Genomic DNA, 25,803 nt, shown 5'->3' with positions numbered 1-25,803 from the left:
ACTATTCACACTTCGATACTAACCGTGGGCTTTGCCCCTTTGGCTTTAAAAGTTCTGAGGTGAGGATTTTTACAGTAAATAATGACTGGTCTCCTTTTCTGCAATGAGAACACCCACAATGTTTAAATTTGCTTTGACATTTCAATGTAAACAAGTAAAGAAAAATTGCATATTTCACAATTTCAGACAGCTGTTACAAAGAAATAAAAATGATACTTTACACAACTGTGTGGTAGGTTTATTTAATCTAAAACTTTGTCATAGATTATTTTATCAGAAACTATGACAATGATTATAGAACTAAATAAAATATTCTATAACCATTGCTGTATCAACTCAGGCTCTGGTTTGGATTATTTTAAAGTGCCTAAGTAATAAAAATAATGTTATTGATATATTTTCATGGAAACAGTATGAAAATTACAATGTATACATGTTTTGTATGAGTTTGGATGATATTTTTTTATAAATTCTCACTGCTTAACATTTGTTGGATACACTTCATATTGATTTTTTTTATATTTAGGTAAATTTAGTAATTTAGTTTTGCTAGACCTATGCTTAACTAAAAACAGTTTCATAAATTACTACATTTTATGCAGTTGATTTTTGTGTTCTAAAATCTGTGGTATATGTGTAACTATATTTAATTATTAAATGCTAGTACAAAGTACTCTTATTTTATCTTAACATAGCTTGCAGTTCACTTTTACCTTATTTCATTTGATAAATTTATTATATGTGTTTCGGTACACCACTGATTAAATTAAACCAAGGAAAATATCATAAAACTAAGCTGTACACAGTGTTCTTTTGTTTCTAAAATCGATGAAATATCTGTTAATATGTTTAATTAATGGTAAGTGTGAAAATGTAATGGCAATGGGCTATGGAACTGATTTAAAGAACTGGTAAGTTATGTATATTATGTTATTCGTTGATATTTTTGTAGAGTAGAATGAGAGATGCAATGAAACATAATATACTGTATATATTTACTAATATATTTTTTAGTCTTCGATATTTTCATAATCAAATTATTTTGTCTTTAAAGCTCAATTTCATTTGTAAATTAAATAATATGTACTAAATATATACAAAATAAAGCTTTGTTTCTTATTTAATTAAAAATAAATCCTTTTTTTAATTACTACTTATACAAGCTAAATTTACAACTTTTTTAAAGTATAGATATCGTTTCTTTAATATTTCATAAGACTATTGATAAGGACTATTGTGAGTGAATATGGAAGGATTTGTGATTTAATTTGAAGAAGATTGGCCAAAAAAATGTACATTAACATTTAATGACTAGTGGTTTTGAAATTTCAAGATTTAAATTTAAAATGTAAAAAATAAAAAAGACGTGTAAATAAGGGTGATTAAGGTAAATCACGTATTCGAAAATTGTATAAGTTTTTCTCATTTCAGCATACACAAGAAAGTTGTCAAAATCAAAATGGCGTTTTTCACTACTTGCCAGATTTAAAAACTACAAACATTTCTTAAGAGCCTTTAAGGTTGAATTTTGTTTCTAAAAGCGTTGGTGGATGTGTACAACTATTTTATACAACAGATGAAAAGATTAAAATGTTTAAACTGTATGCAATATATATATATATATATTGAGCAAGAAGGACTGTACAATCTACAACAAAATTTATATATAGTTATAATATTTACACAAAAATATTTAGAAAATATTTAGTTAAGTCAACAATCTAGCATCACCAGAATGAAACTTAAAACACACTTCAGGATTTACAAATTATTTGGATTTTCAAATTATATTTATGTTGAATCTGGGAACAGCAAACCAGTAGGGTAATCGGTCAAATGTGATCTTTGGGGGTTGGCTGGGCAGTCTTGTTTAGTCAGTTGTTTGTATGACCATGGATAGATGGTCTCACCAAACCTTCCTAAAATTAAAAATGTATCTTTGTTTAAAAACATGTAAATTAACTGTCATTGCTTACATAATTATATTTTATAGTTCGTTATTACAATGTATTACTGGGTGAGAACATAACAACTTGAAAGACATTGTTATTGTTATGTATGCAGCAAAGATTTCGAATAACCAGAGATCTGGAAACCATCCAAGTGGCGGTTGTGGTGTAGTATTATTGCTGTCTCTGACAATGAGATTCACAATACTTAAGTGGAAGAACCAAACGTTTCTCTTTCTTAAGCTTTGTTTCCAATTTATTTTTATGCCTACATTAAATGTAAATATTTGAATGAGAATTAATTGTCCGGGAAAGTTCCTGCCAATTAATGCAAATAAAAGACAAAATTACATGTATACAGGAATACAAGAATGTACAGTAAAGAAATATTTCAATAGTTTGTGTGAACAGTTAATTGTCTCTAGACTGAATGTCTCCATGGGTCGTTCTAACTAATGACATATACTGTATAATGTGTGTGTGTCCGTTAGCACAATATTTCGAATACAAAAATTGTCCGATTTTAATGAAATTTTGTACAAACTTGTAGGCCTACTTTTATTCGAACTAGTTCATAAACCAGTATGATCAAACTATGGAAACGAGTTTTTATGGGTTCAAATTTGTTTCCCATTATGAGCTACAAAACAACAAAAAATTGCACTATCTTTCTAAACTATTTTGTGAAGATTAAAAAGAACATATGTTAAAAAAGTATAAAAAAGCGTAAGTCTAAAACCCTTATGTATTCTTAGAAATAAATACATTTCTTATAGAGAATAAATAAACACTATTGTCGTTTGTTTGTTCAGGAATAAAAATTTTGATCGAATTTGGTAGATTTCTCATGTCATACATACTAAGCTAAACATTTAAATAATAACACAATTTTATATCCTTTTTTGTGGAAGCAAACCTAAAAACTCTTTAAAATTTACGTTATTCAAGTTGAAAATAAGACTGGCAAATTTAAGGGAATAATTGAGTAAAAATCTAACCGGGGAAATGGAATTTTGCTTAGTCTGCATACTGCTGCGGGGTATAAAAAAAACTTTACTTCGTCGACAACGATAGTTATATTACTTCTTTCAACGTGAAAACTAGTCACCAAATGAATTCCAGTTTACTAGCTAACAGGATTAAGTAGCTATTGACAAAAGCTGATCTGAGCTGCCTGAGAAGGCGGGTATGTCAAGCTCGCAATCGCAATAAACATTTGTTTTTATCTTGGATCTTTTTTTAAGAAGTATTAAGCAGAACTAGAATTTTGTATTGATTCATTACATACTTTACGAACAATTTTTATGGTAAATGTTTGACCACTATGTATATTTTATAAACACTATTTTTGGACCTTTCTAAAATGAATTGTATTGTAGTTCCATTAAAGCCTTTGTTTTTATTGTATGTAGTAGATTGAAGGCCGTTGATACAAAAATGACGTTACTGCAAGCTTTAGTAGCGTACACTACATAGACTTACAGTTGCAACTCAGAAATGTATTGCGACTATTAAACACACAAACTTGTTCAAGTCCCATAACGAAGGTCTATTTGGCCACTCAAACTCTATTACAATGGCTTCAACAAGTCTCTTTATTACGAGAGGATAGTTTAGAAAATGTAATCTTGATAACCATTCTAGGTATGGATTAATAAAACTAGGGTAAATGTATATACAGGGTTTTCATAAAATAATGGTGCGGTTTAATTATGAAATAAAAAGATAACGAGAAGAGGCACGAAAAACTATTTACTTTATTGGATTCCTTACATTAAAAATATTTTATACATACAGTATCTAATAAAGCTCAACATGGCCACCATTCCATCATGCCCTGCAGCATCCAAACGATAATTTACTTCAGCCCACAAATTTTGCAACATTTCTCTTGTTACCGTTGAAACTGCATGAATGATTCTTTTCCTTAGGTGGTCCAAATTGTGAATTTTTTGAGCATATACTATGTTCTTTACATGACCCCAAAGAGAAAATCTCATGGAGTCAGGTCCGGGCTCCTGGGGGCCATGCTATAGGACCGCTCCTTCCAATCCACCTGTTTGGGAACTTAAGGAAGCATCTCGAACAATTGTTTTATAATGTGGAGATGCTCCATCCTGCTGAAAATAAAGGCTGTTTGCATTTCCCATGTCGTCAAGTTGAGGAAAACAATAGTTTTCTAACATGTCCAAGTAAACATTTCCATTGATAGTTTTTTCGGCGAAGAAATATGGCCCAATTACTTCTTCTCTGCACCAAACGTTTATTTTTGGCGAGTCACTTTCCTTTTCAAAAGTTTCATGAGGACGCTGAGCTCCCCAAATTCTTAAGTTGTGCCTATTAACACAACTGATGTGAAATGTGGCTTCATCTGAAAAAAAAACTACTTAATTCAAAAATGGTTCATTTTCTGCCATTTGGTTCAACATAAATGTAGCGAATCCTGGTCTTTTCATCAAATCTGTTGTTTTTATTTTTTAAAGAAGTTGAATTTTGTAGGCATGAAGATTGAGTCTTTTGTGTAAAACTTTGTGAAGAGTACTTGCAGGTATTTCTAATTCAAGACTACGGCGAGGGAGGGATTTCTTTGGACTTCTAACACAAGATAGTCTGATGTCTTCAACTGTCTGGTTAGATACTGTTGGTCTACCAGGTCTACTTTCCTTTTTAACTGACCCAGTGTTTATGAATTGCTTACTCCAACGATTAATGTTGTTTTTATGAGGCGGAGCTTTATTGAATGTTCTTCGAAATGTCCGTTGCACTAAAGTCCCTGACGTTAACTCACTTAATAACAATACACACTTAGCTTTTTCCTGATCTCAAAACATGTTGGTAAAAAAAAACTCAACTTATTGAATAAGAAGTGTTTTGAATAGCACAACAATCAAAACAGCTGTTTTAACTATTGTGAACAAAACTGTTTGAGCTACTGGATACAGGGATACCAACAGAAGTTATTTAATTTGTCTTATAACAGTTTTACCGGATGTTAAAACCGCACCATTATTTTATAGAAACCCTGTATTTACCAAAATAATCTTGAAAATCAAGAAAAGGTATGTTTTAAAATTTAATATATCGATAAAATACTGTAATTAAGTAATTATGTAGATTAACATGAAGAATTCTCAGGGACAGCCCTGGTGTTAGATGCCGATCCTTTCACTCTACAGGTGGACATGGGTGCACGTAATAGCCTAAGGAGGACTCCGAACCAGAGTGTTATAGCAAGACAAATACTCAGAGTTGCTGATTTGTGGGATTTGAACCCGACCTCCGGAGTAGACAGCCTCCAGTCACTCTAATCTTTGGACAAGTCACACCACTGCTGAAATCGTGTACGGTAGTTTCTTTCTGACTTATGAATATTTTTGTAATGTGAGTTATAGGCCTATATGAACAGTTAGGCATGTACGTTATAGTTTACAGGTTATAGTTTTAATATAGAAGTTGACTAAAGGGGCGAGGACGCTGAAGATGTGGTACTTAAAATCTCATACAGAAAATTGTTAATTCTTACCATTGATTAATGAATAAATCAAGATGGTTACACGCCCTTAGTCCAACTCATCGAGTATAAAGCTAAATCGTAACTCTAAGTTATGAAAAAATCTCTTTTGCTGAAATTTACTTGAAATCTGTTATGGACATGACAAAACGAACAACTTTTTGAAATGTCAGCCATGTAAGTACTGTAATTTACTATTTAATCAATTTTAATGGAAACTATCCAATTGACATCAAAAAACTCTACCTCGAATCGCAACACTGCTATGAAAAGTAGCCCGAGGGTACCTTATGGAAAAGAATTGTACTATACTATGTACGACACTTTTTAGTTGACATATTGTTTTGAGTGTTAAGATACTGAACTCAAATAAGGGACTATTTGATTTACGATAAGTACAATATAAATATATTTTATACACCAAACCCAAAATAATAATATGTGGTAATGACATTTACTTACAAGTTACAGAGTAGTTTTTAGAGTTCTATTTGTAATTTGGTTTGGCAAAATTTTCAACGATCTATGTAGTTTTTTTTTTATTTTTAAGAAAGACAAAGCCGTATTGGCTGACTTCAACCAAAAACCATTTAAATCTAGTTTCTGGGATTCTACGTTTTGGTTTATGTTTAGTCTGTTAATACGTTTTTTTTTCATGTAGGTAGAAAAAATCCTTACCAAATGACATATAAAAGTCATGCTTGGGAAAGGGACTGCAGATTTACTCTCTGTATGAGCGACACGCCGTGGATTCATGGAGGGTTTTGTTCCTTGCCGGACTTAACAAATTACATTTCAAACAAAAAAGTGAAATCACAGACAATAGAGTAAACTATCATTAGAGTATTATATTGTCTGTGGTGAAATGTTGAAATAAATACTATAGGTAAATTTCATAACGTTAGGAGTTTTAATTTTGATTAAGTCCACTTAATTTTACTACTTGGCTTCTTTATCTTGAGTTTTAGCTTGGTTATTTTGAGAGATTCGACAAAGTGAACTATATTTCTACCTCACTACTTCCTTTTAGGCTTTAACTCGGCTTTATTGTGAGATCATCGATGTATTGAAGGTTTAATTTTAACATAGGTAGTAAAAGTGAGAGTATCGATAAACTGAACCATAATTTACTACTGGCCAGTCTATTTACATATTTCACCCTTTCATCTCTAGCCATCCCTCTGAGTGTCTCGAAGACTATCGGTAGTAACTTGTCTAACACAATTCAATATAAAACTCATTAATTATGTTTTTGTCACTTTCGTTCTGCTAAATGAGTAAGATGAAGATTTAACCCTATTGAATCACACTATGAGAGTTTATCAACTATGGGTGTACCATGTAAATATAATTGCAAGGATAAGAAATTGATAAACTATCGTGGTTGATTTACTAGATTCAACAGTTAAGAAATTTGCAAAATAAGCTCTCAATGGTTTCTTTCCATCAAGTAATAGAACTTGAGATTTATTATTTACTTGTTCCAAAGTAGCAATTTGTTTTATATCGAAGGCAGGAAGTGTGATGTGTGATGTGTGGAGAGTGTTGGAGTGTTGAGGTAGGGGTGGCCGGGCCAGGGCCGGGGCCGGGGTGGACGGTACCTGTTTGAATCCTCTATACATGACTCGTATCTCCTGGCGGGTAAACTTGGTCTGCCTACACAGGTCCTCAAGAGCGACCGGTCGATGCTTGGGCAGACGACTAGGCTCCAACTCATAGTTGTTCTCCTCTATGGGGCTGTCTGGTGGGGTGGCCATGGTACATCACTGTCACTGTCACTGACACTGTCACACGGCCACGTCCTGGTCCCGGGCGAGCCCTGGTCACGACTGGGCTACGTCTACATGAGGAGACACGCCGGGCCTCGCGCCCGCGCACCACGCACCACACCACACCACCACCACTACAACACTTCTCACCCCACGCCTCACACGCCTCACGCCTCACGCTGTTACAATCCTACTGTATTACTTGAATCGACTTGTAGTATGAATAAATCACAGTGAATAGACCCCATTTATGCCAGAACACACCACGATAAATATATAAATGTTTAAACAGCTCATGCATTATTTATTAATCCGTATTCTGTTTTTATGAAGCATGAAAGGCAAACAATTTATTTATGTAGGGCATACTTTATGTAATGAAAGTTTATTTCTGTATATTACTAAATTCATTCGATTCTATTTGGTTTGTTAGTTTCCACGCCAGCGACATTTTGTATGAAAGCATCCTACACGTTTTTACAGAGGTGAAACCTCTGGATTTTTTTACATAACAGGGATCAAACTCGTCTCTTGCACCAAAGTCTGTCTCTTGATGTCTATAAGACTGACATCATGACCTTATACGAATTGTGGAAATTTAAATCCAGCTATTGTAACTTAACTTCAGTGTCAGAGAAGCTTCAAGATATATTGATAATTTGGCAAATTAAATGAACATCAAAGAATACTCAACACTATATCAGTATTGGCCATGGTGAAAAATAATGTATGCTACACAAATAAATGTGAAATACCGACAAGAATAAATTAATTGGTAATAGGTACTGCAGTAACATTTAGTCAATGGTAGAACAGCGCTCCAGCTGAGTGTTAAGTGGAACTATGAAAATAATAACCCCGCCGCAGCAAATCTGCAGACTAAGCGAATTTCCAATTGCCTGATTTCATTTTCACTGAAATATATTTAGATAACATTAGGTTTAATGAGCGCCTAAGTTTGCTGCTTCAGGGAGGGTAAAAAGCGAGTTTTTTTTTTTTTTTTTTTTTTGTAAAATATAATAGCTAATAGCTTAGTGTAAAATAAATGTAGGCTTTAAACCGGGGCCACACTTGTAATTTTTAACCAGCTAGACTGTATTTTCCGTTTTCAAAAACGTTTTTTGAAACAGTAAGACCGTGGCCACACTCGTCTGAGATAGGTTTTTTGGGCAAACCAGTCAGTGAGACTGATAGATAGAGCATGCCACACTGGCAATAAAAATCGTCCGTGTCCGTGATCCGGCTCCCCCCCCTCCACGCTCACTGCACAGTAACAAACAGGTTAAAACTAGAAACGTCCGTGGAAAAAATTCAACGAGATAAGATGAGTGTGTTCACTCCCATAAGCCGCAATGCCCCACGACTAGTTTTACGTGCAACGCCCGTGGAATGTTAGTAGAGAATACACGTGCAATTCCGTTTGACAAACGCTTTCACGGACGTTTTTAGTCTAGTGTGGCCTGCCCCATATACCGTAATGTATCTCTCAAACCCACGGGTAACGCCCGTGGAAAAAATTCAGCGAGATAAGATGAGTGTGGCCCCGGCCGAAGCGAGTTGCATAATTCACCTAAGTGATGTAAACACGCTCTTGCGTAACGTGTAACGTACAAAAATTTTACCTGACCTGACAATATACATGTGGCTGCGTACAATATTTTTCATTATCCATTTAATTCATCTTCTAACAGTAACATTCTTTTACAAACAAAAGCTTTTTTTTTTAACTTTATTTAATTTACAATCTGTTCAAGTTGAACAATAAGCAAATGATATAAATAGTAATACAACAACAATAACTTGAAGAACATGAGCTAGTGATTGACCACTGTCAACACTAGCTAACAAAGAGAATTTTGATAACACTTAGCCGAATCTGAATGGGAGGTCCAATATTGTATGTCGCTTCAGTCTGTAAATGGTGTTGTGATTGTCCAATAAATTAAGTGCAAGATGATTTGAATGATTTTCCAATTTTATAATGTATTTTTCACTATATTTTGTAATTTCTTCTTTTACTGTTCGAATTTGAAGATCATTGTGAAGTGTTCTGTTGGTAACAAACCAAGGAGCGTTGACAATTTTACGTAATAATTTTGATTGGTAACGTTGAATAATTTCAATGTTTGAGGTACTTGCTGATCCCCAAAGCTGAATACCATAAGTCCAAATTGGTTTTAAAACTGTTTTGTACAGTAACAATTTATTTTGTGTACTGAGTTTTGATTTAGATCCAAGAAGCCAATTAAGTTTAGTTGTTTTTAAATTTAGTTGTTGCCTTTTAGTCCAGATATGTGCCTTCCAATTAAGCTTTGCATCTAAGTGCATGCCCAAGTATTTTATTTCCGTTACTTGAGGGAGGTGAATATTGTTCATGGATACTGGAGGACATGTAGCCTGATTTAAGGTAAAAGTAATGTGTGCTGATTTATTTTCATTAATTTTGAACCTCCATGTTTTAAACCAATGAGAAATTTCATCCAAGTTTAGCTGTAAATTTGCTGTAGCTTGAGCTGGATTGTCGTGGACAGATAAAATCGCCGTGTCATCCGCAAATGTAGCAACCATAGTGTTTACACTTTCTGGTAGGTCCGATGTATAGAGAATATACAAGTATGGTCCAAGCACGCTTCCTTGGGGGATTCCTGATTCTATAGGGTAAAGGTCAGTTAAGTAATTTTGATGTTTAATTTGGAAAGTTCTGTTGGTAAGATATGATTTTAAAATAGGAAAAACTGAATGGGGTAGTAACTTCTTAATTTTGAATAGTAAGCCAGAGTGCCATACTTTGTCAAATGCCTGACTGACATCAAGGAAAGCAGCAGAACAAAATTGTTTGTTTTCCAAACAGTTTCGAATTGTATGAACAACCCTATGGACCTGCTCCACGGTGCCATGTCTCCGTCTAAACCCGAATTGGTGTCCTGGAATGACGTCGTCTTCTTCAAAAATAGCTTGTAGTCTTTTGAGGAACAATTTCTCAAACAACTTGGACACTATAGGCAAGAGACTTATAGGTCTGTAGGAAGTGATTTCATGAGGAGGTTTTCCTGGTTTTGGTATAACAATTAATTGGGCTTTCTTAAATTGAGTTGGTATGTGGTCTAGTCTCAATATAGAATTAAAGAGAAATGCAATAAAAATCATTCCTTTCCTTGGCAGTTCTTTTAACATTTTCCCAGTGATAGAATCGTAACCAGGAGATTTTTTCGGATTTAGCGATTTGTCAATGGTTGCCTTAATTTCTGTAGGTCTGAATTTTTCCAGAGGAAAGTCAAGTTGAAGTGGAGAGTCCAAGAATTCTATTATTTCTTCTTCATTATTGACCACACCTACATTTGGCTTGAATACATTGGAAAAGTAATCCCCGAAAGCTTCAGATTTTTCTATGTCACTCTTAGCCCAGCTTCCATCCGGTTTACGAATTGGCGGGATTGAAATTTGGGGTTGCTTCAGCCTTTTTGACAAACAAAAGCTAGGTTAGGAAAATACTTAAAAGCATAACAATCACATTCAGGCGCACAGCTGATTTCTAGCGTTGAACGTCGTTGGCTCCATAGAGGTATATTTTTTTTAAGTTAAGCACTCAATGTTATTTCAATGGGTTTCATTACCTCACCGAGTGAGTTTTTTCAACTTTACATCACTCGAGAAGTAAAGAAGTTGTATACATCACGCTAGGGATAGGGAAGTTTAACATGGCGGGTTAGGTAAAAACTATTTATACAGCTTTATGGTATTTTTCGTCAGTAGTCCGAATTGTTTTGCACGACATTTTATCATAGACTTAACACAAGGTATGTTTTATCTATGATATTATCTTTCTTTATGTTCTTAAGCAAGTGCATTACTTTGAGGAGGCATTGTTTTGTTACAAAATGTCTTGTTTAGCGCAGAGGTTTAGGTTACACTGACCCAATACCCGGTTGCGTTAGACACATTTATGGAAGCTGGAAGCTTGGCCCTAATCAAAGAAAGACAGAAGTAACCTCTCCCTATATTAATGACCACTCCTCTTCTCTGGCTTAGGCAGCTTATCGGTCGACTTCCTCTGTCGCTAGTGGGCGCTAGTATGGAGTTTAGGTTACGCTATGCTAGTAAGTTATGACTTCTTTTGTTTCTATCGCCAGACGTGGATGTGATACTATACAAGTGGACATATTGTGTGCGTGAGAGATGTAGTGGTGTAGCGTGTAGCATTATAGTGTGTGGCGTGCACTGTGCAGGCCATGTCATCACGACGGACAGGTTCACGTTACAACCTTATCTTCATCTGTCCCTGACCTCAAACGTTTATACTGTAAGAAGCTTCAGCGATTCGTTACCAACGGGGATGAATTAAAAGTATATTAGAGATCATGATGTGTGTGTTACGATTAGAATTACACCCAAACACACATCACATCAAACAAACATACACCCCAAACTTACATATAAAAATCCGTATTTTTTAAATTAATTTTCAATCCATTTCTTTCTCTTCACAATAATATTGTTAATTCACATCTAACATAGTAAATTGTTAATTCTGTCTTTTTATACCTAGTAATTTAAGTTAATTTTTCTGCTCGAAATTTGACACATGAGATACCATAACATACCCTCTTCAACTTAACCCACAACCTTGCTCACTATTTACTTGTTTTCTCCATTACCACATTATAATTGTCTGGTTTCACTTTTCAAGCCATTTTCCTGTCAATACTGGTAAATATTTACCATCATATTATTCTAGTAAAAATCTGTTTTTTTATTGTATAATTAAATATATTTATTTTTTCATGTTTTTATTTTTTTTATTTTTTATTCTTCCATTTCGATTTCTGTCAATGTTGACAACCCTCTAGGATCATAGTATTCTAGTCCAAATCATTGTCAAACCATCACTGTTTTTAATTGTTATTGTTAAGTTTTTTGTTTGTTTTTTATCATTCATATTTGTACTGTTAAGTTTTCAATTTTATATCTTACTCGTATATTCTTCCATTTATATTCCTGTTCTATAGCTAAGCTGAACTGAAATCGTATATTTCATAAAAAAGAGTCGAAAGTTAGTTATTACATATTTGAGACCATGTTTGAAGTGCAAGATTTATAGAGCACTTAAAATGGTCGAGTATATGTATAGGACCACTTTTTACTCGTGTTTTGAACGTTACTTTTTGCAACACTACAAAGAGTAATATTTTGTTATAAAACAGACATTATCCTACAGTATGTCTTTATTACAGTTAGGAACATTACAAAACTGGTAGTATTTGTAGGATATGCCTTAAATTTAATGTTACTATTTACTTTGGCTGTATACATTTGGTTGTTAACAATTGAATCAGTTGACAAAACAGTAACAAATCATTGTTTTTTACGTGGGCAAAATTCACTACCGGTAAGTAGTAGGGAAAAGCCGGTTCTGGATCAACCCCGACAGACCAGGGATTCTCATCTGTTTACTCTTCCACTCATCGAAAAGTCGTTTCTGGAAAATTCCCCAGTAGACTAGAGATTTGCCCATTTTCAAGATCCCTCCCTTCCAGCCAGTAGAGTATATATGTTCGTCCTACTCTGGGATCCAATATAGACCCTTATGGGAGTCAAAATCGGGAGGTTACGAAGACCCACCACCACCTTCCCTAGTAGTATATATATGTGCGTCCTACTTCGGGATCCAATATGGGCTCTTATGGGAATACCTCCCAACAAAATCCGGAGGTGTCCTCCAACCCCACACATGGAGTATGTATGTTTGTCCTGTGCTGGGGTTTAATATAGACCTTATGGAGACAAAATTCAACCCTTGCCTCATTCCTCTGGGACAAAAATAATATTTTTTTGTGTTTTTATTTTCTTACAGTGATCTCCTAGAAATTGTTTACAGTTGTCTAATGATGTTTCTTGAAATGTCATAACTGAATCCAGTTTCAGAGACCACGACTATGTATGCTGTTGTTCCGGCATCGGCTTGCGCGGTCGCGATAGCATTTACAAAATCTAACTCAATCTGGATGTCACTTCTCGAGCGATCTGTGCTCATTGGGTGGAGATGAGTGTCTATCACCAACAGTGGATAATCATTCTTGAACTCTGAAGGAGATACAAACACATTGGTGTCTCCAAAGTTCACCAGACGATATCTGACCAACTGTTCGTATAATAGTCTCCATTTGCCTTCAGTGATGTGTATGTTCTGCATTTCTTGAGGATAACGTTCTCCGTTTATTTTCACTGCGACATTTTTTATGTTGCAACTATCAAAACGGGAGGGAATTTTCTTCTGGTCATTCCAACGGCTAGTTTGCAACCCCACAATGACAAATTTCGGGTTGTATACATTTCTATAAACGTTAGTGATATCGAAGTTGAATGAGGCCCCGAAAACACCTTTCTTTTCAATACACTGCCACTGGTAATAGTTGTATACCAATTTGCTATGATCACTCAAACGGGTCAACCCATCGATCAATTGAATCTTGCTGGTGGCCGTATACTCGACTAACGGAACTCGAAGAACGAAAGATTTGATTTCGACTTTTCCATCCTCTGGTATTGTGTCTGTTGCGGCTGATCCTTTCCAAACGAATAGTGCATCGTTATCTTCAGCACGGGTGAATACGACTTCGAATCCGCCCTTGTACATAGGATACCGTAGATGATCGAAGAAGCCGAGACCGAGGTGTGCAAGGGTACCGATTACTTCAAAATTACCTCCACCAGTGAACGTGGATACGAAACCACAGTTTGCTAAAGAGTTCTTGTTCGAACTGGAATAGTTGAGGATTCCCTTGACCGTGCTTGTGACACCAGGATAGTCGACAGTGTCGATTGTGGTGTTGTGTTTCTTGAGTTCAATTCGAGTAAACAGAAACGGTACGAAATTGTCGATGAGTTTAATGTTTGTTTTATCGGCATAAGCAGCCCCGTCAGATTTCTTGATGACTTTACCACAAATGTGAAATTGTATTCCTGAATCGTAAAACGTGTCACCGTGATCGAGTTTGAAACCCGTGTAATTATTTGGAGTGTTGAAATTGAGTTCAGACACCGGCATGACAGAGCGGTATTCGCTCTTCACCACACCGCTTGAAAACTGATTGTATGTAGCATCCATTTGTGTTGGTTACTTAATATAGGCTGAAAAAAATATACTATGTTAACATTACGATTTTACTCTTTAGGCCTCATGCTCAGTAGCGAACTCAGGAGCCGTGTATTAAATCCGTGATTATGTTCGTGTTCTTCAAGGAATTCCTTGGACACGTTTTGATACTTTATGATGTAGTACCAATCTACGTTGCCTGCAAAATCGTGTATGAATGATTCAGACAGTGTTTGATATTTGCTGACCACATACCAGCACTCGTTAAAGTTGATAGCCATTTCCCGGAGGAAGCTCTCATCGAACTTTGTCCTCTTCAGTACGGCATACCAGTTTACACGATGGAAATACATGTGTAACATGTCGATGCTGAAATCGTAGTTTTCGGATAGGAGACCCCAGTCGAGCTCCTTAGCGTACTTCATAACGAACTCGTCTGTGAGAACGCCCTTAGGTGCTTTCGCTTCCCGAGAAAGAATCGTCCATGCGTTTTCCATGTTGTACTCTTTCTCCCACTTATATACATACAGACGTTCCTAGCCCGAGACCGAGTTTGCGCTTCATCCACATTGCACCAGTCGTACCGAGTGCGACAGCGCGTTCGTTTAGATCGGCGTCAGAAGACGTGACCCTATTCCAAGCAGCGTCTTGCAATTTCTTATCTGCCACCCATCGGTCTTCGGCACGCCTATGATCCCGATACCATATGTCATGTTTCTTGCATGCCTCGTCTAAGGGGTTGACTCCTTTGTCACCACGAGCCAGGCGATCAGATAGCTTCGTACCAGGTCCGCAATAATTGTACGTATCAAGATTCCAATTACGTGGAGCGTGTAGCTCAAACGGTAAACTGTTGATTAAGTTGTTCAACAACCCCGATCCTTGAATAGCGTGTTCAGGTAACGCTGACAGACAGCGTATGAGATACTTCAATCCGTTTGGTCGTTCGATTAGCTCCTGCATGCGGTCGTATATGAATTTCACGACTGACAGTTTCTCATTGTGAAAGTTATTGTTTCAAGCAGCCTCCTCAGCGTGTATGAAATTGAGCCGACTGATCAGTTCGTTTAAATCCTTTATGTACCGATATTCGATTGGTGTTTTGTCATCGTACCGTTTCAACCCAGACCCAACTGTCTCTGTGGGTGTTGATGTAGTTGGGGTTGCGGATTTATTCATCTCATCCCAAATGGGTTTGATCATCTGTTTCCACTTTTGACCCTGACTTGATTTCGGTCGTCTAGTCGAGGGATCGTTCTTTTGATACAACGAGTTGGATGTCAACAGAATTTCTTTGTATGAATTCCAATCGTCAGATGTGTACTCATCAGACTTAACAAAACCTTTATTCGTCAAGAGTTTCCAAAGACCTTCACTGCCGACAAAACTTTTACCTGACATCACTATATCATCGTAATTAAAGGTGATTGGTTCTGATCCAATTTTCAAACGTTCACTCGTCACATCATAATAAATACCAAACTGTGAATCACTTGCACGAGGTAAGTATCTCACACCAACACTGCCCAAATTGATTACATTTGAGTCCACCAACTGTCTGATTGATTTGTTCTGAACGTTTTCAGTTTCCACTTCATCTTCGTTATCGAAGGGAATTTGTTTACGATATGGTGTACTGTATACTCTTGGTCTAAAGCGAGCAACCATTTGATTGTATTTTTGCTTTTTCAACCACTCCTTTGTCTTTTGTTCTAATAGATCATCTTTTTCCTTTTTCTCTTTTATTGCATCGGTAATGGTTTGATATTTCTTTTCCCTTTCTCGTTGTTCCTCTCTTTCTAAAATGTGTTTGTTAGCAAATTGTTGTTGAAGTCTATTTTTTACATTTTCTAGTTGCTTTGCCTTGGTGACAGTCAACGGTTGTTTTTGGACATCTCTTGTAATGATTGTGGTGGATGGACTTTTTGTTGGAGACGATACAACTGATATCTCTTTAAGTTTTTGTTCACGTTGTTTTTGCTCTTCCAATTCAGCGTCATGAAACTTTTTCATCAGGTTACTCTCGATAGCTTCAAGTCGCTTAGCAGCTTTTGCATCCATCATAACTTATGTTCACTTATATTATACAACGTCAGAAAAAACGACATATATCGTTTCTAGTATAAAATTGGCATATCGTCGAAAAACGACATTTCAATCAAAAAACGTGATATAACGTTTCTAGTATAAAAACGACATATCCATCAAAAAACGATATTTCATTCAAAAAACGTGATATAACGTTTCTAGTATAAAAACGACATATCCATCAAAAAACGATATTTCATTCAAAAAACGTGATATAACGTTTCTAGTATAAAAACGACATTTCAATCAAAAAACGTGATATATCGTTTCTAGCTTAAGATGTGACATTTCACATTGACGTTGTAAATATAGTTTTCTTCAGCATGCATTTATATTTTCCAGCATGAGCTTTTTTAGTGGTATTGATGGTTACAAATCCATGTTGTTCCTGCCAACACCGACGACAGAGCTTTTCAAACTCAGATAACGACATATCGGAACTGACAAAATCCTCATGAATACGTGTCAAGTAATGCTTGTTCTGTTGAAACACACACAGCAGATTTAGGTTGTTACGGATTACTTGCATATCGACACGACCATAGCTCTGACTCAGGTATATACATGATATATTTTTGTGACGACCTCTGATGTAATAGTCTTTGATTTTTGATTGCTCATCAAGTAAACAGTCATCAAACACAACCAGTGAATTTGGTTTGCATTCATCCAATGGAACCAAGTCGGAACAATCAGAGAAGAAGAACGCAATTTTGCAGCCGAGGTTTTTCTGCACTCTTTCATAGTGTTTTTGTAGATCATGGTACGCTGGTTGTTCTATTGATCGACTGAACACGTAGAGATGTTTAAAAGTGATACCATCTTTGTTGTATATGAGATTAAGCAGTAAATTCGTTTTCCCACACCCTGATGGACCAACGATCAAGCAACGAAGTGGTTTTGGGAAGACACCACCTTCCACCCTTTCACCATCTCTATAGTAGACGTTTATTTCCATTGCCTTTACTTATAATACCACTTGGTTGGTTTCATAGGAAACTCCTTGACAGCCTAATGTCTCGCTCTGTTTATTTAAACATCGACTGTTGTTGCTCTAGACCTACCAATCAAAGTTTTTACTCGGTGTAGACGTTTAGACAGCTCTAGAAGTTCAATTCCGTTAATGGCGTCATATGCACTGTTGCTGCGACTGATGCCACAGATCTTTCTACCTCCTTTGATCTGAATACAGTCTTTTGTGACTTCGAGACCTTTTAAAATACCATCAACTTTATCATTTACTTCTTCAAGCTGTTCTTTAACAACCACATCAGTCTTATCTATAGCTTTTGCAACTTTTACTATCCTTTTGTTCTTGGCACTAATATAATGTTTCTCGAACCCGACTTGTTTGTTTATAATGGAGGTCAGATCCTTTTTTAACTTATCAAACATGTTATCTACCTGAGAAATAAATTCTCTTTTCATGTTACTGATCTTTGAATCTGTATCGTGACTGCAAGTGAATTCCAACGATGAAAGTTTTTCATTTAACTTATCTGTTGAAATGCTATTATGGTTAGCACTGCTGTCAGCCAGTTCTTCTCCGAACCGATCGAATTTAAATATAGACATCATGATGCTCTTATAATGATACCAAGTCCAAGTACACCAGGTTTTCAACATTACTATTGAGTATCGGGTTGTTATTATGATCAAGTATGTTGATTGTTATGCAGTGAATTGTCCTCAACCCTGGTTTCAAATCAACATATAACCTTTCCTTCGGTTGTTCAGATATCTTATACCCATGTGGAACTTGAGGGAAGAACGTGTATAGCAGTTCAGTTTCCGCATGTTTGTGATCATGTGTGTCATGGTTGACGAGACTGTTATGCACTATATTGCAGTGTATCTCAATAGTATCTACTGCCCTCAACTTTGGAGGTCTTTTTCCTGTCACTGTTTGATTCTCAACATAGTATGAGCTACTGTCGGCTCTCTTCTGTTTTTCTTTTGTTGGAGGATCAAAACCAAACAACTTGCAGCATGCTTGATCCATATAGAACTTCAATGGTGAGTACACAGAAAGAAAATCACCATTTTTACTCAGTCTAAATTTAGTAGGATCAATGTTCAGATTCAAGGATTTTATGTAGTCCTTTGCAGTAACTTCCATAGACTCAATCGTCCAGTAACCTCTTGTGAAAGTGAGAGGATTCGGTATTGCATGGATGTCACTATCCCAGAAGAAAATATTCGCTTCATCACGGACGTTGTAAATATTGTTGTCTGTAAAAAACGCAACAAGTGCCATACGATGCTTCACGTTTTCCTCCAGATGGATTGGGTGTTCCAAGTGGAGAGTGACGCGAGAGCTTGTACCTCTAAGTTTTAATAGTGGCTTGGTACACTTATAATTTGCTCCACCAAGATTGCCACGAGTATTTGTCATCTCTTAAAGTGTTTATGATCGTGTTCCAATTTGTATCATCGTTTGAACATCGCTTCAGAACTTCAAGGCAGAGATGACCGCAAATAGGAGGGTCTTCAAACTCCTGTACTCGCATATCATTATAAAGCAAATCACGCTCGCCTAAATACTTCACAAGTTCAATTGGTGGTGGAGCGTTGACAAATGAATCGAAATACAGCTTTTTACCATTATGCATTTTGATATAACAGGTCCAGTGTGTACCATTCGAGTCCAAGTCACCGAGATTCAAAATACCACATTCCATTTCCCATGGGGATTCTGGCAAAACTTCACGCATGAAAACACCTCGAAATCCTTTCAATCCCAACACTTTGGCCCATCGTTCGAGGTCACCAAGCGTTAAGGGGCTTATCCGTTTTTTTGTAATAGTAAAGCATCCAATTTCCTGTTGATACATCTTTTCAAACCAGTGCCCTTAGGATCCTTGTCTATTATCGTGTACAACTCATTGTCAATCAAATGCTTCAACCATGGAATGAACCTTTCCTTGAGCATCGGTGCTAGGTGTCTTCTGACAACAGGTGAGATGAAACGTTTTCCACCAGGAACGGCACCCTCCACAAATTCCAACACTTCTTTCAGCAGGCCTCCCTGTTTATTTTTCAATAGCTGGTCGTAGCTGAGGTTCAGCCGAATGCCTGTTTGGTTTCGTCTAGCTTTCTCAATAGCCTTATGCTGGACACTGTCTAACAGGATATGGTCCGTTCCACTACGACCTATGTCGTCACTCGTCAGTCCAATTATAGCACTTCTCCGTTTCTTATAGGCGATACGAAGCTTACGTTTCTGCCCTTCAGACAGACGAATGGTGTGCCTGTGCAATTCACTCATGTTGTGCTTATATCACTATAAGTACTCTTATTATAAGCTCGAAATGGTATATGTATTTTATTGTGCCAAGTGTAAAAGGAAAACCGCTTCGGCTGATGTGGAACGTATCAAGACGGTTAACAACAAGTGGCGGTTAAGAGGTCGTTGTGTCGAGTGTTTACGTGAGAAGAGCACATTCACAAAAGCACTTGTACCGGGAATCACTGATGTCAAATTTGAAGAGGCACGAGAGCTACATCGACCAGTAACAAAAAAGTTTCCAAAACGTAAAATCGTCACTCTCTACATAGACGACCTGTGGGCAGCTGACTTGGTTATAATGGACAAGTTCTTCCGGGAAAACGATGGATATAAATATATGCTTAATGTGATTGATACATTTTCCAAGTACGCATGGTCCGAACCATTACTCAGGAAGAGCGGTATCGAAGTGACAAACGCGTTTGAAGCCATCATACGAAGAGCTAAGGGCAATGGTCACAAAGCACCTAACCTATTACACACTGATAGGGGTAGAGAGTTCGTCAACAAGGATTTTAAATGTCTTCTCGCCAAACATGGTATAAAGATGTATCATACGGAGAATGAAGAAAAAAGCTCCATAGTTGAAAGGTTCAATCGGACACTCAATGAACGAATGAAAGTGCATTTTGAAGCTAGGGGGTCATTCCGTTGGATAGACATACTGCAGGGTCTGTTGAGTAAGTACAACACAAGTGTACACTCCACCATTCACATGAGGCCGGTCAATGTGACTGTGAAAGTCGAACCAGAAATTCGTAGCTTGTACCTCGATCAATTTCGATCAGTGAAACGTCCACAACCTAAACTGAGAGTTGGTGATCGAGTGAGAATAGTAGCAAAGAAAGATACGTTTGCCAACAAGTACGCTCGAAACTGGCGAACAGAGATTTTCACAATTTCTCACATTCAGTCTACAGCACCAGTAACATACAGAATCATCGATGGTGACGGAGAAGAGATCCTGGGTTCGTTTTATGAAAAGGAATTGCAAAAGAGTAATTTCTAAGTTAATGGTTTATTGAATAGTGACCCCAGGGGAGGGAATGAATTCCATCATCTAAAATGTATCGTTTATCATCTTGGTTTGACAACACTACTTTATTAAGTGCTATGGTGTAGAGGTCGTGACTGAAACTTCTAATCATATTTATGGTTTTAGTGGTTTCCAAACCTTCAAACAAGCATTTTTTGTAGTCGTCAAATGTTATTTCCTTCTCGGTGACTGACTTTTTGACTCCTTTTGACTTTTTGCATACACTACCATCCTCGACTTCATGAGCATACATCTTAGATCTTAGAGCAATCTGTTCTCGCATAATCCTCCCATTCAGTTCATCTTTCATTTTACCAAGAACCTTTTTGTTGACTCTAGGCATCCCATACGGATTGTTCTCAGGGTAGTCACTTGTATCAAAGTAATCTATCATGGTTTTCATATCCTGGTAAAAATCAGAGGTGGCAATGGCATATTTCAAGGAATCAGTGTCTGTATACTGCAATCGTGCTTTGTCACCGTACTTTGATTTAATCACATTATAGTGAAAATCGTATATTAGAGTCTTTGAAATATCCAATACACTCATACCAACATATATAGGTTTATTAAACAGGAGTTTTGTCCTTTTCATGTGCACAGCAGAAAGATTTTAAGCAAATATTGTACGATCCTTGAATGTAGGTTGAGCGATCCATTTGACAATTTGTTTTTCCTTTGTCGCCAATCGCACATCCACTCTGTTACGTATGTTCTCCATTGTCTTCCCAAACACACCATTATTCATCAATTTGTAAAACTCCTTTTCGAAATCGTTCTTTGCCTGAGTTCTCAGTTTTGTATTCAGGTCAATATAAGTAGCTATCCAGTTTGATTGCTTAAAGGAAATGACTCTATGGATCTTCTTCAGTTTCAATCCAAGCTTGAGGTACAGCTTGAGATTCCTATAGTGAACCACGTACTTCTCTTTGTCATAAAGTGTTGTCAACAGTTTAACCTCTTTTCCTCCTGGTGGTACTCTCTGCTCTGGGGCAAGAGGAAGATCGGAATGCAAGTCATGGGTATCTTTAGGATATTCCAAATCCACTTCAAGTATATACCCCGTATCGGCATTGTCGGGGATTTCGGTGACATCGATGTTTGTATCACACCATTTGAAATCTCCGTACGGCATGTGTTGAACCATTGCCCACCCATATAGGTTATTTGCATCTAAGTACACAAGGTACTCAGTTGGTTTACTCGAATCGTAATCCTTCATGTAGGGATTATTGGCTTTAGCATGGCGATTGGAACTTTGCGATACACCACCTCTAATTCCCTTCTCAATCATAAGTAGCATATCGTAATCTGAAATAAGTTCCAGTTCAACGTTCGTTGTTTTTAGCATAGCACTCCAAGCAAGACCAGGTGTTGTGAAAAACCATGCAGGATCTAGTTTGTACGTTGACATACACACATTTCGGAAGTTCTCCATAACATCAGCCAGTAGGAGGACATCTGATTTGTTGTACATCAATGTGTACTCTTTCATATCCTTCATTTTAAATGAATCCCACACTCTTTTAGCATGTTCATAATCTTTAGGGTCAACGTCTGTTTTAGTGAGTATGTTGTAGAATTCTTCCTGCTTAGGTAGATGAGTTAGCTCATATTTGTCATCAGAGTCCATATAATCATATGGGTAAATACCTTTTCTCAAAACCAGGTTCAACTCGGATTCATTGAAGTATTTAGCAGTGTGTGTAAACTGATCTTTCTGAAGATTTTTGGTGAGTGCATCAAGGCTACTGGACATAAACTTGAACGAATCCAAAAACCTCAGTTCGATCATGTTCTGCCTTTTAACCGTATATGATATGTAACGTTCTTCATTGTTTGGGATCACTTCTATTTCCTCATCATTCATACCCAGCATTTTAATAAACAAATGTGTGTCGTAGCCCGAGAGGTTGTGAATGAAGACAGGAATAAACTTAGGTTTCCTGTACAGAATGTTGCATTTGTTGTGTGCAACTCCTCTGAATTGTCCTGTCAAATGGTCATGATCAAGGACCCTATCATCTTCTAAAGGTTTTTCACAAATATGGCATGTTATTGAGTTTGATATAATACACTGGTCATCTACCGTTAAATCCATAGGTTTGATAGCCTCACTAGAATACAACTGTCTTATTTTTTCAGACTCCATCTCAAGTTGTTCCACAAAGACCCTTCCAGCGTCTGCACCAAAATATGTGACAGGAGGTTTATAGTCTCCATCTTTGGAAACGATGTAATATGCAAAACTCATAGCCAAGTGTTTTTGGTAGCTTTGTGTTTGTTCAGTTTTGATGGTTCTGTTGGACTCAAGAAGACATTCAAAGTCTGCATACACCACGAACGGGACTCGCATTGACTTGTTGAAATCATTAAACTTGATGACCGTCCCTTCTTCTGGAAGATTTATTTTTATACTTTCATGTCTGCTGCAATCCTCTCTATGTCTGTCCAAACCTTCTTTTGATCCAAAGTGTAACAGACAACGTTTACACAACCATAACATATGATCATGTTTTGATATCTGTGATTGTACAAGTCTAGATAGATTCTTTATGTAACAATAATGGTTTGTGTCTGCAGACTTCAAGTAGAGCAGGTCTACGTGTCTTTCCATCTCCTCGTTAGTGATTCTGAGAGGAACAACTGAATTTTCGATTCCGTGGAGAGTGTAAACATTGACAGAGATATTGGCACGTTTTTCGAACTTTGTAATGTCATCTAATTTCATGGGAAACTCAATGTCTTTGAAAACATCATCAAGTTCATGTTCATAAGCTCTATACATACTCACTCTATTAACATTATCTTTCGCGGGATGTAAAGCTGCAAGGATAGACCACAGGAAACATTTCTGATCATTATTATTTATGTTTATCACTGCTTTCTTGGATTCTATCTTCTTCGGAAGTTTCATGTAACTAGAGCCCTTAAGAGGTGTGTATTTATTTACTCTGATTTCCAAATCAATGACCTTCATCAAAGTCCAATTAGAGCCAGTTGCTTGGAAGTCTTCAATCTCTGCAAGTATCTTTGCCTTTGCATCATTGTAATATTCAGAGATGTCTGTTGTTGGATACACAATTTTATTAGTAGTCTTGAAATTCATTAGTTGTTTTATTTTCTTGTCTTGAGCTACTCTCTGAAATTCAGCATGAAAGACAAAGTTGACTTTTATATTGCTTTCCACGACCATTTCTTCAATTTTTTCTTCAACCAAATCTGTGCACATGTTCAAAAACAAAGTTGGATCCTTGACATTAGTCTTGTTGTCGATAACAAAAGTTCTAAGTCTTGACTTGAATGCTGTCTCAATTTGTCTTACCTCCAATGATCCACTGTCATCATCACTTGCGTTGTTATCTTCTGGTGTCTGATCAGCATCACCATTAGTATCATGCTCTACACCAACTTCCGGTGTTGGGGTGAGTGGGATAATTGGAGATGGTGGGGGAGCAACCAAATCAATCGAACTTTCAGACGTTTCCCCAAGGGTTAGTCCAGGAGGATTGCTCCCAAAGGTAAATGGTGATAGTGGATTATAGGATGGGCTGTCAGGAATATGGAGTGGAGATCGATAAACAGGACTGTTAGGTATATTCAGCTCTAAAGGAGAAGGAATAATGAGCTTAAGAGAAGGTCTTCGGGGTTTCTTGACAACAGAGTGTGGATCATCAATCATTCCAAAATCAAAATCCTCAATAGCTTCTGCAAACTGTTCGTCTGTCACAAAATCAGTGTATTTTAGAATGTCATCCAATGCATCAATGAGATTTTGATGTGTAATTTCCTCCACAACATTTGGAACATCAGCTGATGTTGATGGGAGTGGGCTCTGAAGGGTCGTACGAAGGAATTTATCAGGTCTTTGAGGTCTAGTAGGTTTTCTCACCATAGCATTCAGATCAACATTGTCCATACTTGGGTGTGGAACATTAACACTCCTTTTAACCTACGGATATCTTTTGACCAATCGCCTAATATCCAAACTAGACTTTTGAGGCTTTTCAGGACAAAGATGGTGTTTGGAATGCTGAGACCATTCTGACACTTTTACAGGTTTGATACAAATCCTACACACCTCCACATCGGTTGAACCAGCTCGAGGATACACATATTGTTTCACGGGTTCACCACTCGTGGAAGGTACAGCATGTTGATTGTTTATAGGTGGAGCAATCGATACAACATTTCTGGAACTCACACCTGCCATATTTTGAGTTTGTCTCAGCATGCTAATATGACGATCCGACAGTTTATGATGCTTCCATTGAACCGGTAGCATAGACACTCCACATAGCAAACATGTCTTCATTTTTGGGGCAGTGCTTTCGCGAACATCCACAGGTGGACGGCATCGTTTTGATTTCTGATGTCGGGCCAAGTTCGAAGTAGTAACAAGCTTACCACAAGTATCACACTCAATCTTAGACAGACGTCGGGGTTCCGTGGCAACGTCAGGTACCAAAGCCAGCTCACTAGCTTGTGTTGCAGCTAGACATTTCTTTGACTTTTGATGTCGTTTAAGATTCGCAACAGACACACTATCTCCACATCGGTCACAAGCTACCTTCACACTGTAACGTGAACTCTTCTCTTGAGGAGTAGCTTGAACAACCACCATATCAGCTCTTGTCTCTTGTGCGCTTGCGGCGTTAGAGCATTTCTTGGTTTTCTTGTGTCTTCCTAAGTAGGGCTTCGATACACGTACACCGCAGATTGGACACTGCACCTTAGTGTCATCGGGTAAGCTAGAACCGACAATAGGGGAAACACCGGAACCGGCTTCCTCGTCGGTGAGCTCAAACGATCTCACGTCGTCATCCGAATCGACAGGCAGAGGTGACACGGTAATAACCATGCTTTCCGGGGTCGCAGTGAAAACCACGCTTTCAGGTGTCGCGGTGAAAACCACGCTTTCTGGGGTCGCAGTGAAAACTGCGTTTTCTGAAGAGGTGTTGGAAAACGAAGTATTGCTGTCCATGGACTGGCACGCTTCCAAATACACATCATCCATTTTCACGGGCGAGTGTTGTCCTATATAGAGTCTGGGCATACACAAAAAAGG

General features: G+C 37.2%; 2 protein-coding genes across 2 annotated transcripts in view; both read right to left on the bottom strand.

The window, feature by feature from the left end:
- Window positions 1-7,364, bottom strand: part of LOC128985574 (Kv channel-interacting protein 1) — a 236,633-nt gene extending 229,269 nt beyond the window's left edge. Inside the window, exon 1 of the mRNA XM_054405188.1 lies at window positions 7,062-7,364. Coding sequence (XP_054261163.1) covers window positions 7,062-7,217 — 156 coding nt within the window. The 5' untranslated portion in view covers window positions 7,218-7,364. The remainder of the gene's footprint in view (window positions 1-7,061) is intronic.
- A 5,734-nt stretch (window positions 7,365-13,098) lies between these two features.
- On the bottom strand, window positions 13,099-14,334 carry LOC128983953 (uncharacterized). The gene has a single exon (XM_054403231.1). It carries the CDS (start codon window positions 14,332-14,334, stop codon window positions 13,099-13,101), a length of 1,236 nt encoding a protein of 411 aa, XP_054259206.1.
- Window positions 14,335-25,803: the final 11,469 nt, after the last annotated feature.

This window comes from Macrosteles quadrilineatus, unplaced genomic scaffold (assembly GCF_028750875.1).
Source record: "Macrosteles quadrilineatus isolate MER2022 unplaced genomic scaffold, UCM_ALF_1.0 Scaffold_2__2_contigs__length_208266976, whole genome shotgun sequence".
Classification (NCBI taxonomy): domain Eukaryota; kingdom Metazoa; phylum Arthropoda; class Insecta; order Hemiptera; family Cicadellidae; genus Macrosteles; species Macrosteles quadrilineatus.
The sequence above is the reverse complement of the archived record's forward strand: the minus strand, read 5'-3'. Positions and strand labels throughout refer to the sequence as shown.

Coding starts and splice junctions, on each gene's coding strand:
- LOC128983953 (XM_054403231.1), bottom strand. CDS start 14,334: ATGGATGCTACATACAATCAGTTTTCAAGCGGTGTGGTGAAGAGCGAA.